Raw genomic sequence first — 16,032 nt, 5'->3', positions numbered from 1 at the left:
GGGCGCCTTCATCAGAGCCTCACCGCCCCGCCCCACTGGGCTGCATCTCTTCGGTACCCTCCTGCCTATTCTGTCTCCCCCATCTGAGTGCCTCCAGCTCTGCACCCACAGCCGCCTCCAGCCTGACCTGCTGATGCCGTATGTCCCAGTTTGAAAGCTTCCTCGAATGCCTGCAGACAGGAGCAAGACCCCGGAGAGCCTGGCCCCCATCTGTGGGTCCATCCCCCCATCTCCACCTACCCTTGCGTGCTGCTGCCATGGGCCCATCTTTCCCCAGGCTTCTGCTCTGGCTGTCCCATCTGCCAGGAATGCCTTTTCTCTCCCAGGGCTCTCCACCTGCCCAAAGTCTGGAACAGCTAGCCATGCCACCACCTCATCTTTCGGGTGGAAGGAGGCTTTCTACTGTGGCCCTCATCCATTTTACCTGCCCTCATCCATTTACTGGTGGTGGCCACCATTCCCTGTGTTCTTCCCACAAGCAGTTTGCGCGACCTGTCCTGGACCGGTGTGGCTCCATGGGCTTCTGTTTTGTCTCCTTTCTTTCTTCTACGAGTCAGATCTCTAAGGGCCAGTCCTCCGCTGCTATAGCCAGCACGGGGCATTGTAAACAGTAGGCGTGTAATATATGACTCTTCGGCAGCTGCACCCTCTCCCTAGGGACAGGTTTCCTAGTCCCAAAGTTAGCCTGGAGGTGAGCTGAGGTTAAAGCCAGGTTCCCTGACTCCCACAGTTCTTCCCCTTAAACGTTTCTAGTTTTAGGTTCATCCTGAACTCACCAGTCCAACCACAAAAGTTTTCTGAGGAGAAGCAGAATTTAAGTCTCTTTCAGGCCCATCATCAAAATTCCCATATGTCCTTGACATAAGGCTAAATAGTCTATGGTGTGGCTTGTGCTAGGCTTTTGCCATCAGGCACCTGCAGGGCACACAGCCACCTGCACTCATTCTGAGGGTCTCCTGCAGCGTATCGCAGGTTCTCAGCAGTACAGAGGCGAAGTGTCCCAGCACAGTCCAGCACGGAGTGGGGATGGGAGTCTTTGGTGGCTTTGTTTTAGGATGACATGCACTTACCTCTCCTTTACTTCCCTCCCAGGAGATGGCTGGCCGAGCTCTCAAGCAGACTGGCAGCAGGAGCATCGAGGCCGCCCTGGAGTACATCAGCAAGATGGGCTACCTGGACCCGAGGAATGAGCAGATCGTGCGGGTCATTAAGCAGACCTCCCCAGGTGAGCCCAGGCCTGCAGCATGGTGGGCAAAGATGGTTTGTGGCTTAAGGACAACAAAACCACGTGCAGAGGGGTCCAACCTGGCCTGGCCTGGCCAGAGCCAGTCTCCTGGCACATTGCCTCGTTCAGTTAACAGGCAAGCTGAGCCTGCCCTGCCCTGACAGAGTCAGGCCCTGGCGGGAGCAGCCCCAAGTGGTAGACCGTGGGACACGCCTGGCGCTTGCCCCATCCAGCCTTGTCTGAAATTACCTTAGTACTTCCTACCTAGGGGAAGGTGTGTGCTTGTTTTATGAAAGATCAAAAAAGCAAAGCGGGTGTAAAAATGGTCTTTTCACTTTCTCTTGGGCCTGTGGAGGGATCTTTGACAAGGGTGGCTTCTTTCCTCAATTCTAAAACACACCTCTCTCACATCGTAGCCTCTGAGAGTGGGGGTTCAATGGCAGGCAGTGTGGGCAGAGCGCTGAGCCCCCCTCAGCATCCCCTGTGAAGGGCCTGAGGCACCGCACCAAACCCCTGCTTTTTACTGGCTATGGATGAATGTTACTTTCCCAAGATGGAGCACATGGGCCCTGTGATTGGTACCTGAGGCCCCTGGGGTGTGATAAAGGATTCATGGCCAGGCGCAGTGGCTCAAGCCTGTAACCCAACACTGTGTGGCCTGGTTTTGTTTTCTTTTGTTTTGTTTTGTGTAATCCCAACTCTTTGGGAGGCTGAGGCCAGAGGATGGAGGCAGGAGTTGGAGACCAGCCTGGGCAACAGAGGGAGACCTCGTCTGTATTTTAAAAAAAAAAAAAAAAACCTAGTAATTAGCAAGAGTTTTCCCTATTTTGTGGAAGACCTTGGATAAAACCTACTTCATGTGGGTGAGAAAAATCTCACCTTTGTAAGTTATATCTCCGTTGTTAAAAGGACACACATTTTTGTTTTCTTCTTAAGAGAAGGAACTTCCTTAAATAGCCCCCAGCTGGCCATCCATGTCAGAATTCTTCCAGTTTTGAGGCCTTAGAGCACAGCTCAAAGGGAAGGCCAGGCCCATGTTCCGTGCTGATTTCCCTCTGCACTTGCCTTTGGTGTGTCTCTTCACTGACGTCTTCTGGGCCCAGGGAAAACAAAGCCTTGGTGTGCCTGTGACCTTTGCTCAGTGCCAGGCTGTCAGGGCCTTCACTCTGCCAGGTATCGGGGTGGTCTTCCTGTGGGCAAGGCCCAGCCTTTCCACCCTTCGGCACCCTCTGCTAAGTCGAGCCAAGTGGAGCAGTTGGCCTGAAGAAATGAAAAGAACCTTTGTCCTTCTTTCCGGTGTCTGTTTCAGATGAGATGTACAAAATGGAGGTCAGGATTAAGGTAGCAGCAGATGAAATCAATCTGGATATTTGTAGAGGGGTTTTGTGTGGTTTTTATTATTGTGTATATATTGCTTTGTTTTAATATAGACAAAAAAAACTAGAAAATCTTTTAATTTGGAAAAGAGGTGAAAGAGAAGTGGAGCAACTGCTGCACAGTGGATACAGTTCTGCCCTTTCTGTGAGGGAGCAGCGCTTTGGGAACCGTGTGTTGGTAAACTCAGCCCCCCACAATTTGGGCATGATAGGGTTTTGAAAAAGCAAAGCTGGCTATGCAGACGGCTCCCTAGCCTGACAGGAGAGTGACCCCAGTGTGGTCCCCAGGGGGCAGGGATGCACCTCAGGATGTGGACGCAGTCTTCTCTTCTGCCCTTGGCCCTCCCGTGTGCCCTTCAGCTTGTCTCCACTCTGCTAACACATTAGGGCAACTGGTCCTACTGGCAGGGCAGAGGGGAGTCCACTGACCCTGTGCTGGGCAGAATGCAGCATGTCAGGGCCCAGGGTTCAAGACCCTCAGCCCCGAGGGCAGCGCTAGAGTGGGGACCAGCCTGAAAGTGCCAGAACCCACTGATCACATCCACTCCGATGCTGTCTTCCTGTTTTTTTCCACTGCAGGAAAGGGGCTCATGCCAACCCCAGTGACGCGGAGGCCCAGCTTCGAAGGAACCGGCGATTCGTTCGCGTCCTACCACCAGCTGAGCGGTACCCCCTACGAGGGCCCAAGCTTCGGCGCCGACGGCCCCACGGCGCTGGAGGAGATGCCGCGGCCGTACGTGGACTACCTCTTCCCCGGAGTCGGCCCCCACGGGCCCGGGCACCAGCACCAGCACCCACCCAAGGGCTACGGTGCCAGCGTAGAGGCAGCAGGGGCACACTTCCCGCTGCAGGGGGCGCACTACGGGCGGCCGCACCTGCTGGTGCCTGGGGAACCCCTGGGCTACGGAGTGCAGCGCAGCCCCTCCTTCCAGAGCAAGACGCCGCCGGAGACTGGGGGTTACGCCAGCCTGCCCACGAAGGGCCAGGGAGGACCTCCAGGCGCCGGCCTCGCTTTCCCACCCCCTGCCGCCGGGCTCTACGTGCCGCACCCACACCACAAGCAGGCCGGCCCCGCGGCCCACCAGCTGCATGTGCTGGGCTCCCGCAGCCAGGTGTTCGCCAGCGACAGCCCCCCGCAGAGCCTGCTCACTCCCTCGCGGAACAGCCTCAACGTGGACCTGTATGAATTGAGCAGCACCTCCGTCCAGCAGTGGCCGGCTGCCACCCTGGCCCGCCGGGACTCCCTGCAGAAGCCGGGCCTGGAGGCGCCGCCGCGCGCGCACGTGGCCTTCCGGCCTGACTGCCCAGTGCCCAGCAGGACCAACTCCTTCAACAGCCACCAGCCGCGGCCGGGTCCGCCTGGCAAGGCCGAGCCCTCCCTGCCCGCCCCCAACACCGTGACGGCTGTCACGGCCGCGCACATCTTGCACCCGGTGAAGAGCGTGCGTGTGCTGAGGCCGGAGCCGCAGACGGCTGTGGGGCCCTCGCACCCCGCCTGGGTGCCCGCGCCTGCCCCGGCCCCCGCCCCCGCCCCGGCCGCGGAGGGCTTGGACGCCAAGGAGGAGCATGCCCTGGCGCTGAGCGGCGCAGGCGCCTACCCGCTGGACGTGGAGTACGGAGGCCCAGACCGGAGGTGCCCGCCTCCTCCCTACCCGAAGCACCTGCTGCTGCGCAGCAAGTCGGAGCAGTACGACCTGGACAGCCTGTGCGCAGGCATGGAGCAGAGCCTCCGTGCGGGCCCCAACGAGCCCGAGGGCGGCGACAAGAGCCGCAAAAGCGCCAAGGGGGACAAAGGCGGAAAGGATAAAAAGCAGATTCAGACCTCTCCCGTTCCCGTCCGCAAAAACAGCAGAGACGAAGAGAAGAGAGAGTCACGCATCAAGAGCTACTCGCCATACGCCTTTAAGTTCTTCATGGAGCAGCACGTGGAGAATGTCATCAAAACCTACCAGCAGAAGGTTAACCGGAGGCTGCAGCTGGAGCAAGAAATGGCCAAAGTAATTTCACACTTCATTTTTACTATTTGTTCCCGGCTCATCCCTCTACTGGCAATAGGAAGCACGCACAATCCCTTTTCTGTTTCGACTGTATACCCCTTATCATCAAAACGGCTAACGGGCGACAGTCTGGTTCTGGGGCCAACAACTTGGAGAAGTTGCAAATGGTGTGACCTCCCTTTCTCCTTTCCCCTTGACTCTTCTGAAGAATCAGAGATAGCTGTGCATAATGTAGCCAGCGTAATGTAGGTAATCTACAATTTACATTGTAGGTAAATTAGCAAATTAAGTTTTAGGGTATGTCCTCGCTTAACAAAATTCATCATGGATTAATAATAGAACATTTGAATGAGTAGAAACAAAGTTTAAGGTTTTGTAAATTGATATTGTGGGATTTTGGAAGAAAATATATCTAGTAGTGATTCCATTTATTCTTTTAAGTGTTTAGTTAGTAACTAATGATTTAAGTATACCTTAGTTGACACTGAAGTGCTGAAGAAGGTAATTATTGATGAAATTATTTAAATTAAAATGTAACAGATTTAAATCACACAAAGCCAATAATTCCAAAGCCTGAAAACCAGATTTGTGTTCTTTTCAGTGTCCCGTATTCACTGATTTTTTTACAGATATACTTTTCATTTGTGTTTTATTTTTATTTTTTATTTTTTAATTTTTTTTGAGACAGAGTCTTGCTCTGTCACCCAGGCTGGAGCGCAATGGCGCTATCTTGGCTCGCTGCAACCTCCGCCTCCTGGGTTCAAGCGATTCTCCTGCCTCAGCTTCCCGAGTAGTTGGGGTTACAGGTGCCTACCACCACGCCCGGCCATTTTTTTGTGTTTTTAGTAGAGACGGGGTTTCGCCATGTTGGTCAGACTGGTCTCGAACTCTTGACCTCAGATGATCTGCCCACCTCGGCCTCCCCAAGTGCTGGAATTACACGCGTGAGCCACCACGCCCAGCCGTTTATTTTTTATTTAATACATAGTATTTGTAGATTTGTGGGGAACATGTGATATTTTGTTACATGCATAGGATATGTAATGATCAAGTCAAGGTATTTAGAGTATCCATTGCCTGGTGTATTTATCATTTCTGTGTTGGAAACATTTCAAGTCCTCTCTTCTAGCTATTTTGAAATATTGAATACATTTTTACTAACCATAGTCATGCTAGTTAGAGTTTGTTCCTTCTATCCAGCTGTATGTTTGCACCAATTAACCTCTCATCTCCCCTCAACACACACACACCCTTTCCCACCTCTGGTAACTATCATTCTACTCTCTACCTCTATGAGATCAATTATTTTAGCTCCCACATATCACTAACAGTGTGTGGTGTTCTAACTGAACTTCTGTTCCTGGCTTATTTCACTTAACATAATGACCTCCAGTTCCATTCATGTTGCTCCAAATGACAGGATTTCATTCTTTTTTATGGCTGAATAGTATCCCATGGTGTACACAGACCACATTTTCTTTATCCATTCATCAGTTGATGGACACTTCAGTTGACTCCATGTTTTTACTGTTGTGAATAGTGCTGCAATAAACATGGGGTGCAGGTATCCCTTTGATATACTGATTTCCTTTCCTTTAGATAAATACCCAATAATGGGATTGGTAGATTGTATGGTAGTTCTATTTTTAGTTTCTTTTTTTTCCTTTTTGATAATAGTCATTCTAACTAGGGAGAGATTATATCTCATTGTGGTTTTCATTTGCATTTCCCTGATGGTTAATGAGCATCTTTCCATGCACCTCGTAGCCATTTGTGTATCTTCTTTTGACAAGTGTCTATTCAGGTCATTAGCTCACTTTTTTTTGTTTTTGAGACAGAGTTTCGCTCTTGTTACCCAGGCTGGAGTGCAATGGCACGATCTCAGCTCACCACAACCTCCGCCTCCCGGGTTCAAGTGATTCTCCTGCCTCAGCCTACCGAGCAGCTTGGATTACAGGCATGCGCCACCATGCCCAGCTAGTTTTATGTTTTTAGTAGAGACAGGGTTTCACCATGTTGTTCAGGCTGGTCTCGAACTTCCGACCTCAGATGATCCACCTGTCTCAGCCTCCCAAGGTGCTGGGATTACAGGTGTGAGCCACCGCGCCTGGCCTTATTTTTATTTTTTTTATTTTTTTTTAATTAAGACGGAGTCTTGCTCTATTGCCCAGGCTGGAGTGCAGTGGTGAAATCTCGGCTCACTGCAACCTCTGCCTTCTGGATTCAAGCTATTCTCCTGCCTCAGCCTCCTGAGAGCTGGGACTACAGGTGTGCGACACCATGCTCAGCTCATTTTTGTATGTTCAGTAGAGACGGGGTTTCACCATGTTAGTCAGGCTGGTCTCAAACTCCTGACCTCAAGTAATCCGCCTGGCTCAGCCTCCCTAAGTGCTGGGATTACAGGCGTGAGCCACCATATCTGGCCTTTTGGCTCACTTTTTAATGGGATTATTTGATATTTTTTTTGCTGTTGAGTTGTTTGAGTTCCTTGTATATTCTGAATAATAGTCTTTTGTCAGATGAATAGTTTGTGAATATTTTCTCCTGTTCAACACAGGTATCCTCTTTACTCTGTTGTTTCCTTTGCTCTGCAGAAGCTTTTTAGCTTAATATAGTCCCATTTGTCTAATTCGGGGTTTTTTTGCCTGTGGTTTTGAGATTTTAGCCATAAAAATCTTTGCTCAAACCGATGTCCTGGAGTATATTTTCGTAGCCTCTGGTCTTATTTCTAGGTCTTTAATCTGTTTTAAGTTGACATTCCTATATGGTGAGAGATTGGGGTCTAGTTTCATTCTTCTGCATATGGATATCTAGTTTTCCCAGCATGTCTCTTTTTCAGTGTACATTGTTGGCACCATTGTCAAAAATCAGGTGGCTGTAAATACGTGGACTTATTTCTGGGTTCTCTATTCTGTTCCATGGGTCTATGTGTCTGTTTTTATACAAATACCATGCAGTTTCAGTTACTCTAGGCTTGTAATATATTTTGAAGTCAGGTAACAATTTTGTTCTTTTTGCCTAGGATTGCTTTGAGTATTTGGGCTCCCTGTGAATTTTAGTATTGTTTTTTCTAGTAATGTGAAAAATATCATTGGTATTTTGATAGGGATTGCATTTAATTGGTAGATTGATTTGGGTAGTATGGTCATTTTAACAATATTAAATCTTTCTGTCGGTGAACATGGGATCTCTTTTCATTTGTTTGTGTCCTCTTCAGTTTCTTTCTTCAGTGTTTTGTAGTTTTCTTTGTAGAGCTCTTTCACTTTTTGGTTAAATTTACTCCTAGATTTTTTTTATAGCTGTTGTAAATGGCATTCATTATTGGTGTACAGAAATCCAGATATCCATATGCAGAAGAATGAAACTAGAACCTATCTCTCACCATATACAAGTCTATCTAATGTATGCTAGTGATTTTTGTATGCTGATTGTTGACTTTTCTTCCTGCTTTCCCATTTTCCCTGAGTTACTGAAAGATTAGATGGCTCTTGGAGTTCTAGGAATGCTGTGGTCCCCTTTTCCACAGATTTGTGTTAATAGAAGTTTCCCTTAGTTTTTAGAGCCAAAAGTCTCCTAGAGAAAGAACTCTCTTTTTTATCTTAACTTTTCATTCCATATTCATGTCTATATATGGATATAAAAAAGCAAAACTGGCCGGGCACAGTGGCTCAAGCCTGTAATCCCTGCACTTTGGGAGGCCACGGTGGGCAGATCACCTGAGGTCAGGAGTTCAAGACCAGCCTGGCCAACATGATGAAACACTGTCTCTACTAAAAATACAAAAATTAGCCAGGTGTCATGGTGGCGGGCACATGTAGTCCCAGCTACTCGGGAGGCTGAGACAGGAGAATCGCTGGAACCCAGGAGGCGGAGGCTGCAGTGAGCTGAGATTGTGCCACTGCACTCCAGCCTAGGCGACAGAGCGAGACTCTGTCTCAAAAACAAAACAAAACAAAACCAATTGTTACCTTGCTTTGTAGTATATGAGACCCATTCTTCTCTGTTCTCCTTTCTGTAAAATGAGCTAGGTTCCTCTCAGTTCCAGGGCATCCCCATCCCAGTCATTTGTTATCATGGGACTTCTCTAATGTGATTCTTCCTCCTTCCTTTCCTTCTACACAGGCTGGACTCTGTGAAGCTGAGCAGGAGCAGATGCGGAAGATCCTCTACCAGAAAGAGTCTAATTACAACAGGTTAAAGAGGGCCAAGATGGACAAGTCTATGTTTGTCAAGATCAAAACCCTGGGGATCGGTGCCTTTGGAGAAGTGTGCCTTGCTTGTAAGGTGGACACTCACGCCCTGTATGCCATGAAGACCCTAAGGAAAAAGGATGTCCTGAACCGGAATCAGGTGGCCCACGTCAAGGCCGAGAGGGACATCCTGGCCGAGGCAGACAATGAGTGGGTGGTCAAACTCTACTACTCCTTCCAAGACAAAGACAGCCTGTACTTTGTGATGGACTACATCCCTGGTGGGGACATGATGAGCCTGCTGATCCGGATGGAGGTCTTCCCCGAGCACCTGGCCCGGTTCTACATCGCAGAGCTGACTTTGGCCATTGAGAGTGTCCACAAGATGGGCTTCATCCACCGAGACATCAAGCCTGATAACATTTTGATAGATCTGGATGGTCACATTAAACTCACAGATTTCGGCCTCTGCACTGGGTTCAGGTGGACTCACAATTCCAAATATTACCAGAAAGGTATTGTCTGAAGTGTGCCACATGCACTTTCTATGTGTAGATGTCACTAACCCCATTGCAAGCAACTAAATTTCCCATCCTAGTAGCTCCTAATCATTTTGAAATTTTTATCTGTCACTCCATTATTTTATAAATTGGTGTGACATCCTTCCCTTCCAAAAGGAATAGTATGATATATGCATTTTTTTTTAAGGTAGTGGATTTCAGGTTTACGTTTTTTTTTTTTTTTTTTTTTGAGACAGAGTTTCGCTCTTGTTGCCCAGGCTGGAGTGCAATGGCATGATCTCGGCTCACCACAACCTCTGCCTCCTGGGTTCAAGTGATTCTCCTGCCTCCAGCCTCCCGAGTAGCCGGGATTACAGTCCCGCGCCACCACCTCTGGCTAATTTTGTATTTTTAGTAGAGACGGGGTTTCTCCATGTTGGTCAGGCTGGTCTCAAACTCCCAACCTTAGGTGATCCGTCTGCCTCCGCCTCCCAAAGTGCTGGGATTACAGGTGTGAGCCACCGTGCCTGGCCTACTATATTTTTAAGACAGTAGGCTACAAGGTGTCACGGGGCCTTTGTGGGGAACCATCACCTGCCTTATTAAAGCAAGCCTTAAAAAATAAAAGATTTGGCTGGCCATGGTGGCTCATGCCTGTAATCCTAGCACTTTGAAAGCCCAAGGCGGGTGGAACACCTGAGCTCAGGAGTTCGAGACCAGCCTGACCAATGTGGAGAAACCCCGTCTCTACTAAAAATAACAAAATTAGCCGGGCGTGGTGATGCATGCCAGTAATCCCAGCTACTGGGAGGCTGAGGCATGAGAATCGCTTGAACCCGGGAGGCAGAGGTTGCAGTGAGCTGAGATCGCGCCATTGCGCCCCAGCCTGGGCAACAAGAGCGAAACTCTGTCTCAAATAAAATAAAATAAATAAAAGAGTCACAGCCTCCCAAGGAGCCCTCTCTTATAGCCAACCTGAATCTATGTAGTGTATCATTGAACTCCATTTCCTATAGTTCTGCCATTTGGAAAAGCCCAAAACAGCTGATTATTATCTTCTTTATGGCTCAGATTCTTGAAGTAGTTATTTTAATATCATCACTTAGTCTTTTTTCTCTAACTCAAAACTAACTCTAAATCATTTAATTCATTCTCATTTTCTGGCATTGAAGGTAACCTTTGTTCATGTTGTTTAAATCCTCCTAAGTTTTCCATGCTCATCTTAAAACATGTGTCAGGCAGTTGTTACCTTCTGATTATGGCCTAAGTGCTGGGAGTGCTGTCCCCGCAGTTCTTCCAGCCTCTCCTGCCTTCAGTGCCTTCCTGCCAGCTCAGCACGGTGCATGGTGTCCTATGATTCTTCACCGTCATTTCTACCTTGGTGCTAGCGCCAACCTCACCACGTGTGTCTCCGAACTAGGAACAGCAGGCTGCCCCTATGGAGCAGCTCAGCAGGGATTCTCTGTCCTGATATGTCAGGAGCTGATTGGAATGACTTTGCTGTTTTAAGCTGTGGATCTGTTGAGTTATTGAAGAGTGAAAATTCACTTTATATTTTGTTCTCTTCTTTCACTATCCCTGATTCCTGGGTGAAGGGAGCCATGTCAGACAGGACAGCATGGAGCCCAGCGACCTCTGGGATGATGTGTCTAACTGTCGGTGTGGGGACAGGCTGAAGACCCTAGAGCAGAGGGCACGGAAGCAGCACCAGAGGTGCCTGGCACATTCACTGGTGGGGACTCCAAACTACATCGCACCCGAGGTGCTCCTCCGCAAAGGTACATGCGCCACGGCCAGCCACCCCGCGGGAGGTCTCCTTCCCTTCAGACGTGAGCTGAGTCTCGCTGGCTCTAGCTTTCCAAGGACCTAATGCTTCCAGTCATATTTTTGTCCTCAGAGAAGCCTGAAAGCTACTAATTTCTGCAACATACAAGCCTCCCTCCTATCCTGGAAGTGCTCTTGCTTCAGGGGGTTGGAAGACATGCACCATTAGACCAGTGTCTGCTGGCCCTCGGGCTCTACCTAGACCCAAGGGAATGACTCCAGCCCTGATTTTCACAGTCAAATGATGGAAACCACTCTGAGGGCCACAGGACCTCTGCTCAGTCTGCCCAGACCACACATTTCCGGGCTCTAGCTTTCACTTCTGTCTCAGGCTCCTGGCTGAGTTGTGCCGTGTGCAGCTGGGTGCTTATGTGACAGCATTGGAAGATCCTTTTTCTCTCATTCTCCCTGCTAGACCATAAGCAAAAGTGGCAGGTGCCAGTTGTGTAAAATGACTAGTGCTCATAACATTTGCCTCCTGGATGGATGCTTCATTCTATCAAATGCAACATCTGGTTCAGTATAGGAGGAATCCTTCAGTGATCCTGCATGGTCCACAGTGACAATGGGGTGTTGATCTGATTCTGTGTAATTAATCCAGAGACAGGCAGCCCCTGCCATCACATGTTGTTTAAAGTCCTTTGGAGCCAGCCAGACCCAGTTCAAGTCTGGGTTTTCTTTGCTAGCTGTGGTAATCCAGCACAAGTTACTTAACTACTCAGACCACAGACATAGCAATAACGACTTTGAGAGGTTGTGAATAACCTTGGTGCCCAGTGAAGGTCTACTTCCCTCTACCACGTGCAGCATTCTCAAGAAACCATTGCTTGGGGTTTTTCTGCAGCCTCTGTTGCCAAACTTGGACAGGAAGAGGTGGGACGGAGAGATAGCAGAGGGGCCTGAGGGGGCTACCCTGGCATATGCAGCTGCAGGCACCCGCAGACTGACCTCTTAACATCCCAGTTTATACTTAGCAAGGATTAGGTGACATGAAGACGAGCCTGGCTTGATGGGTCATGAGGCTCTGAAGGAAAAGTGGGAGAAAATGAGAGGTAAACGAGCCTAGCCTACAGCCTCCCAGAGGCCAGCCCTGACCCAGCACAGCTGGGAGCCCCGTGAGGAAGGCCCGGCTCCGTAGGGGCCTCACACAAGGAGTGTTTGGCTTACAGTGAATTGTCCAGTGGGTTTTGCCCACCTCCTTCTCATCTCCGTATTCTTCAGCTTCATCCCAAACTGACTTAGAAGCCTCCCTTGACCCTCACCTGACTATTCACGGGTTATAGCACTTTATGTTTTTCAGTTCTGTTATTTTAATTGGTGCCTCTGTTTGTGATCTTTAAGAACATAAAATTCTGGCTAGTAACTATTTGCTAACAATAAAAATAATCTTTTTAAATTAAAAAGTATTTTCTTATTACAATGATTAAAAATACGAAAACCTAAGCGGCCATGGCCACGGCCCCCCACCATCCCACCCAGTAGTATCCAGGTACTTACACAGGTCCATCTTCCGCACAGTGCGATGCTTCAACGCGCTTTCCCACTTAACAGGAAATCTGTATGTTCAACATCTTAATGAAATTCACCTCGGAGGAGAATTCATGCCTGTGTAGGGATTGAGTGAACTTTGTCTTGCAGGGTACACTCAACTTTGTGACTGGTGGAGTGTTGGAGTGATTCTCTTCGAGATGCTGGTGGGGCAGCCGCCCTTTTTGGCACCTACTCCCACAGAAACCCAGCTGAAGGTAATGTGAGAGGAACCACGCATCTGCCTGCTGTAGACGTCTGATTTGCTCATGTACCCATGAATCTTTGGTCAGCATTTGCCCTCTTATTCTGAGTAGGGTAGGAATGGCAGTTGTATAGGATGGGATTTTTAAAAATAATCTCATTATTTTTTAAATTATTATCTATTTTTAAATTTTCTATTTTGATAAGCAAAGCCATGGAACTGGACCCATTTTGATATCTGAAATTCTATTGAACCCTTGGCCATCTGCCACCTTGTTATTTCCAGGCAAGAACAGTGAGGATCAGCAAAGGTGTGCTGCTGATCCACTGTCTCCCCCACCCACACCTGCCCTGCAGAGAACACACGGAACTCCAGGAACTACAGTTCACCCCTCAGCAATGAGGGGTTTGGGGTGCCAAACCCCCTGCACAGTCAAAAATCTGCATAACTTTCAACTCCCCAAAAACTTTACTAATAGCCTGTTGACTGGAAGCCTTACCAGTAACATAGCGTCAATGAACACATATTTTGTATGTTATATGTATTAGATCCTGTATTCTTACAATAAAGCAAGCTAGAGAACAGAAAATGCTGGCCAGGCGCAGTGGCTCATGCCTGTAATCCCACTACTTTGGGAGGATCATAGGCTGGGCGCAGTGGCTCATGCCTATAATCCCACCACTTTGGAAGGCCAAGGTGGGCAGATTACCTGAGGTCAGGAGTTCAAGACCAGCCTGGGCAACATGGCGAAACCCGTCTCTACTGAAAATACAAAATATTAGTCCATCATGGTGGTGTGCACCTGTAATCCCAGCTACTCAGGAGGCTGAGGCAGGAGAATCACTTGAACCAAGGAAGCAGAGGATGCAGTGAGCCGAGATCACACCACTGCAGTCCAGCCTGGGTGACAGAGTGAGAGTGAGATTCTGTCTAAAGAAAAAAAATCATAAAGAAGAGAAAATAGGTTTACTATTTTCATAATTGAAAGTGGATCATCATAAAGGTCTCCATCTTTGTCATCTTCATGTGGAGTGGGCTGAGGAAGGGGAGGCATTGGCCTTGCTGTCTCAGGGGTGGCAAAGGTGGAAGAAAATGCTAGTGTAAGTGACCCTCAAACTGTGTTGTTCAAGGGTCAACTGTATCTAAAGAAAGCAGTTTCTTTATTTGGATATTATATCATTGTTCGCAAACTGTCAGCTATGTGGTCAGGCTAGTTGTACATATTCCTAATATTCATTCAAAGTAGTTAAATAATTGTCATTTAATGCTAAATTATTAGTTTTAAAATGACAGCCATTTGCTTTCTGAAATGAGTTACTAAGGATTGAATCGAGAATTGAAATTAAGAATCTGCAGTCTTCTGTGGACATACCAACTGACATACAATCCTTGGAATTTTCACATGCCCTGGTGGCCATGTGAGCCACCAGGGCATGTGGTTATTAGGCCAGGGAGCCTAAATTAATAACTTTAATTAGAAAATCTGTCTAGTAAGGTTGGGCTCGGTGGATCATGCCTGTAATCCCAGCACTTTGGGAGGCGGAGGCGGGCAGATTACGAGGTCAGCAGATCGAGACTAGCCTGGCCAACGTAGTGAAACCCCGTCTCTACTGAAAATACAAAAAATTAGCCTGGCATGGGGGCGGGTGCCTGTAGTCTCAGCTACTTGGGAGGCTGAGGCAGGAGAATCGCTTGAACCCAGGAGGCAGAGGTTTCAGTGAGCCGAGATCACGCCACTGCACTCCAACCTGGATGACAGAGCGAGACTCTGTTTCAAAAAAAGAAAAATAGAAAAACCCTAAAGTAAGGCTTAGTTTCACTCTAGGAACAGTAAAATTGGAATCTGGCATTATCTGCGCCCTAACTGAATGGCTGAGCTACTCACTAAATTGCCCACGTGATAATTCAGATTTTTTTATTCTGGTAAAATATACATAACATAAAATTTACCATTTAATTATTTTAATGGTAAATTAAGATTTACCATCTAATTATTTTAATGGTAAATTAAAATTTACCATCTTTATTATTTTAATTATTTACCATTTTTAATTATTTTAGTGTATAATTCAGTGACATTAAGTACATTCACCGTCTATTTTCAAATGTGTTAATCGTCCCAAACCCATTAAACAGAAACTCCCCACTCTCCTTTTCAGCGCCTGCTCGCCTCTCTTCTGCTTCCTGTCTCTGTGAGTTTGGTTATGCTGAGGACTTTTTTTTTTTTTTTTTGAGACAGGGTTTTGCTCTGTATCCCAGGCTGCAGTGCAGTGGCACAATCTTGGCTCATTGCAACCTCTGCCTTCCGGGTTCTCATGCCTCAGCCTCCCAAGCAGCTGGGATTACAGGTGCCTGCCACAACACCAGCTAATTTTTGTATTTTTAGTAGAGATGTGGCTTCATCATGTTGGTCAGGCTGGTTTCAAACTCCTGACCTCAAGTTATCCACCCACCTCAGCCTCCCAAAATGTTGGGATTATAGATGTGAGCCACTGTGCCTGGCCTCGGGACTTCTTGTAAGTGGAGTCATGCAGTATCTGTCTTTTTGTGTCTAGTTTATTTCACTTAGCGTAATGTCCTCAGGGTTCATCCATGTTGTAGCTTCCTTTTTAAGGTGGAGTAATATTCCACTGTATGAGTCCCTGCTTCCGGTTCTTTTGGATATAAACCAGAAAGTGGGTTTATATCCCACTGGATTATATGGTCGTTCTGTGTTTAACTTTTTGAGGAACTCCCAAACTGTTTGCCATAGTGGCTGCACCATTTTACATTCCCACCAACAGTGGCTGAATGTTCAGTTTCCCCACATCCTCAATAAGTATTTTCCTGTTTTTGTTTTTTTTAAGTAGTAGCCACCCTAGGGGATGTAAGGTGGTATCTCATTGTGGTTTTGAGTTGTATTTCCCTAGTGATTAATTATATTGAGCTTATTTTCATGTCCTTATTGGTCATTTGTATATCTTTGGAAATACCTCCTCAAGTCCATTACCCTTTTTAAATCAACTTATTTGGTTTTGTTATTGTTGTTGAGTTGTAGGAGTTCTGTATTTTCTCTGGGTACTAACCCCTTTTCAAATATATGTTTTGAAATCTGTTCTCCCATTTTGTTGCCTTTTTGCTATCAGTAATGTCCTTTGATGCACAAAAGTTTTAAATTTTTATGCAGTCCAATTTATTTTTTCTTTTAT

At 47.5% G+C, this 16,032-nt stretch overlaps 1 protein-coding gene across 5 annotated transcripts in view; it reads left to right on the top strand.

Moving 5' to 3' along the window:
• Nucleotides 1-16,032, top strand: part of LATS2 (large tumor suppressor kinase 2) — an 88,224-nt gene that overhangs the window by 68,794 nt on the left and 3,398 nt on the right. For 3 of the 5 annotated variants that reach the window (XM_031001397.3, XM_031001398.3, XM_055360129.2), the window contains exons 3-7: nt 1,093-1,225; nt 3,181-4,598; nt 8,721-9,303; nt 10,884-11,066; nt 12,751-12,857. In XM_031001397.3, coding sequence (XP_030857257.2) covers nt 1,093-1,225; nt 3,181-4,598; nt 8,721-9,303; nt 10,884-11,066; nt 12,751-12,857 — 2,424 coding nt within the window. The remainder of the gene's footprint in view (nt 1-1,092; nt 1,226-3,180; nt 4,599-8,720; nt 9,304-10,883; nt 11,067-12,750; nt 12,858-16,032) is intronic. The other 2 variants (XM_055360128.2, XM_031001400.3) reach the window with 2 other exon arrangements.

Source organism: Gorilla gorilla, chromosome 14 (genome assembly GCF_029281585.2).
Source record: "Gorilla gorilla gorilla isolate KB3781 chromosome 14, NHGRI_mGorGor1-v2.1_pri, whole genome shotgun sequence".
NCBI lineage: Eukaryota > Metazoa > Chordata > Mammalia > Primates > Hominidae > Gorilla > Gorilla gorilla.
The sequence above is the reverse complement of the archived record's forward strand: the minus strand, read 5'-3'. Positions and strand labels throughout refer to the sequence as shown.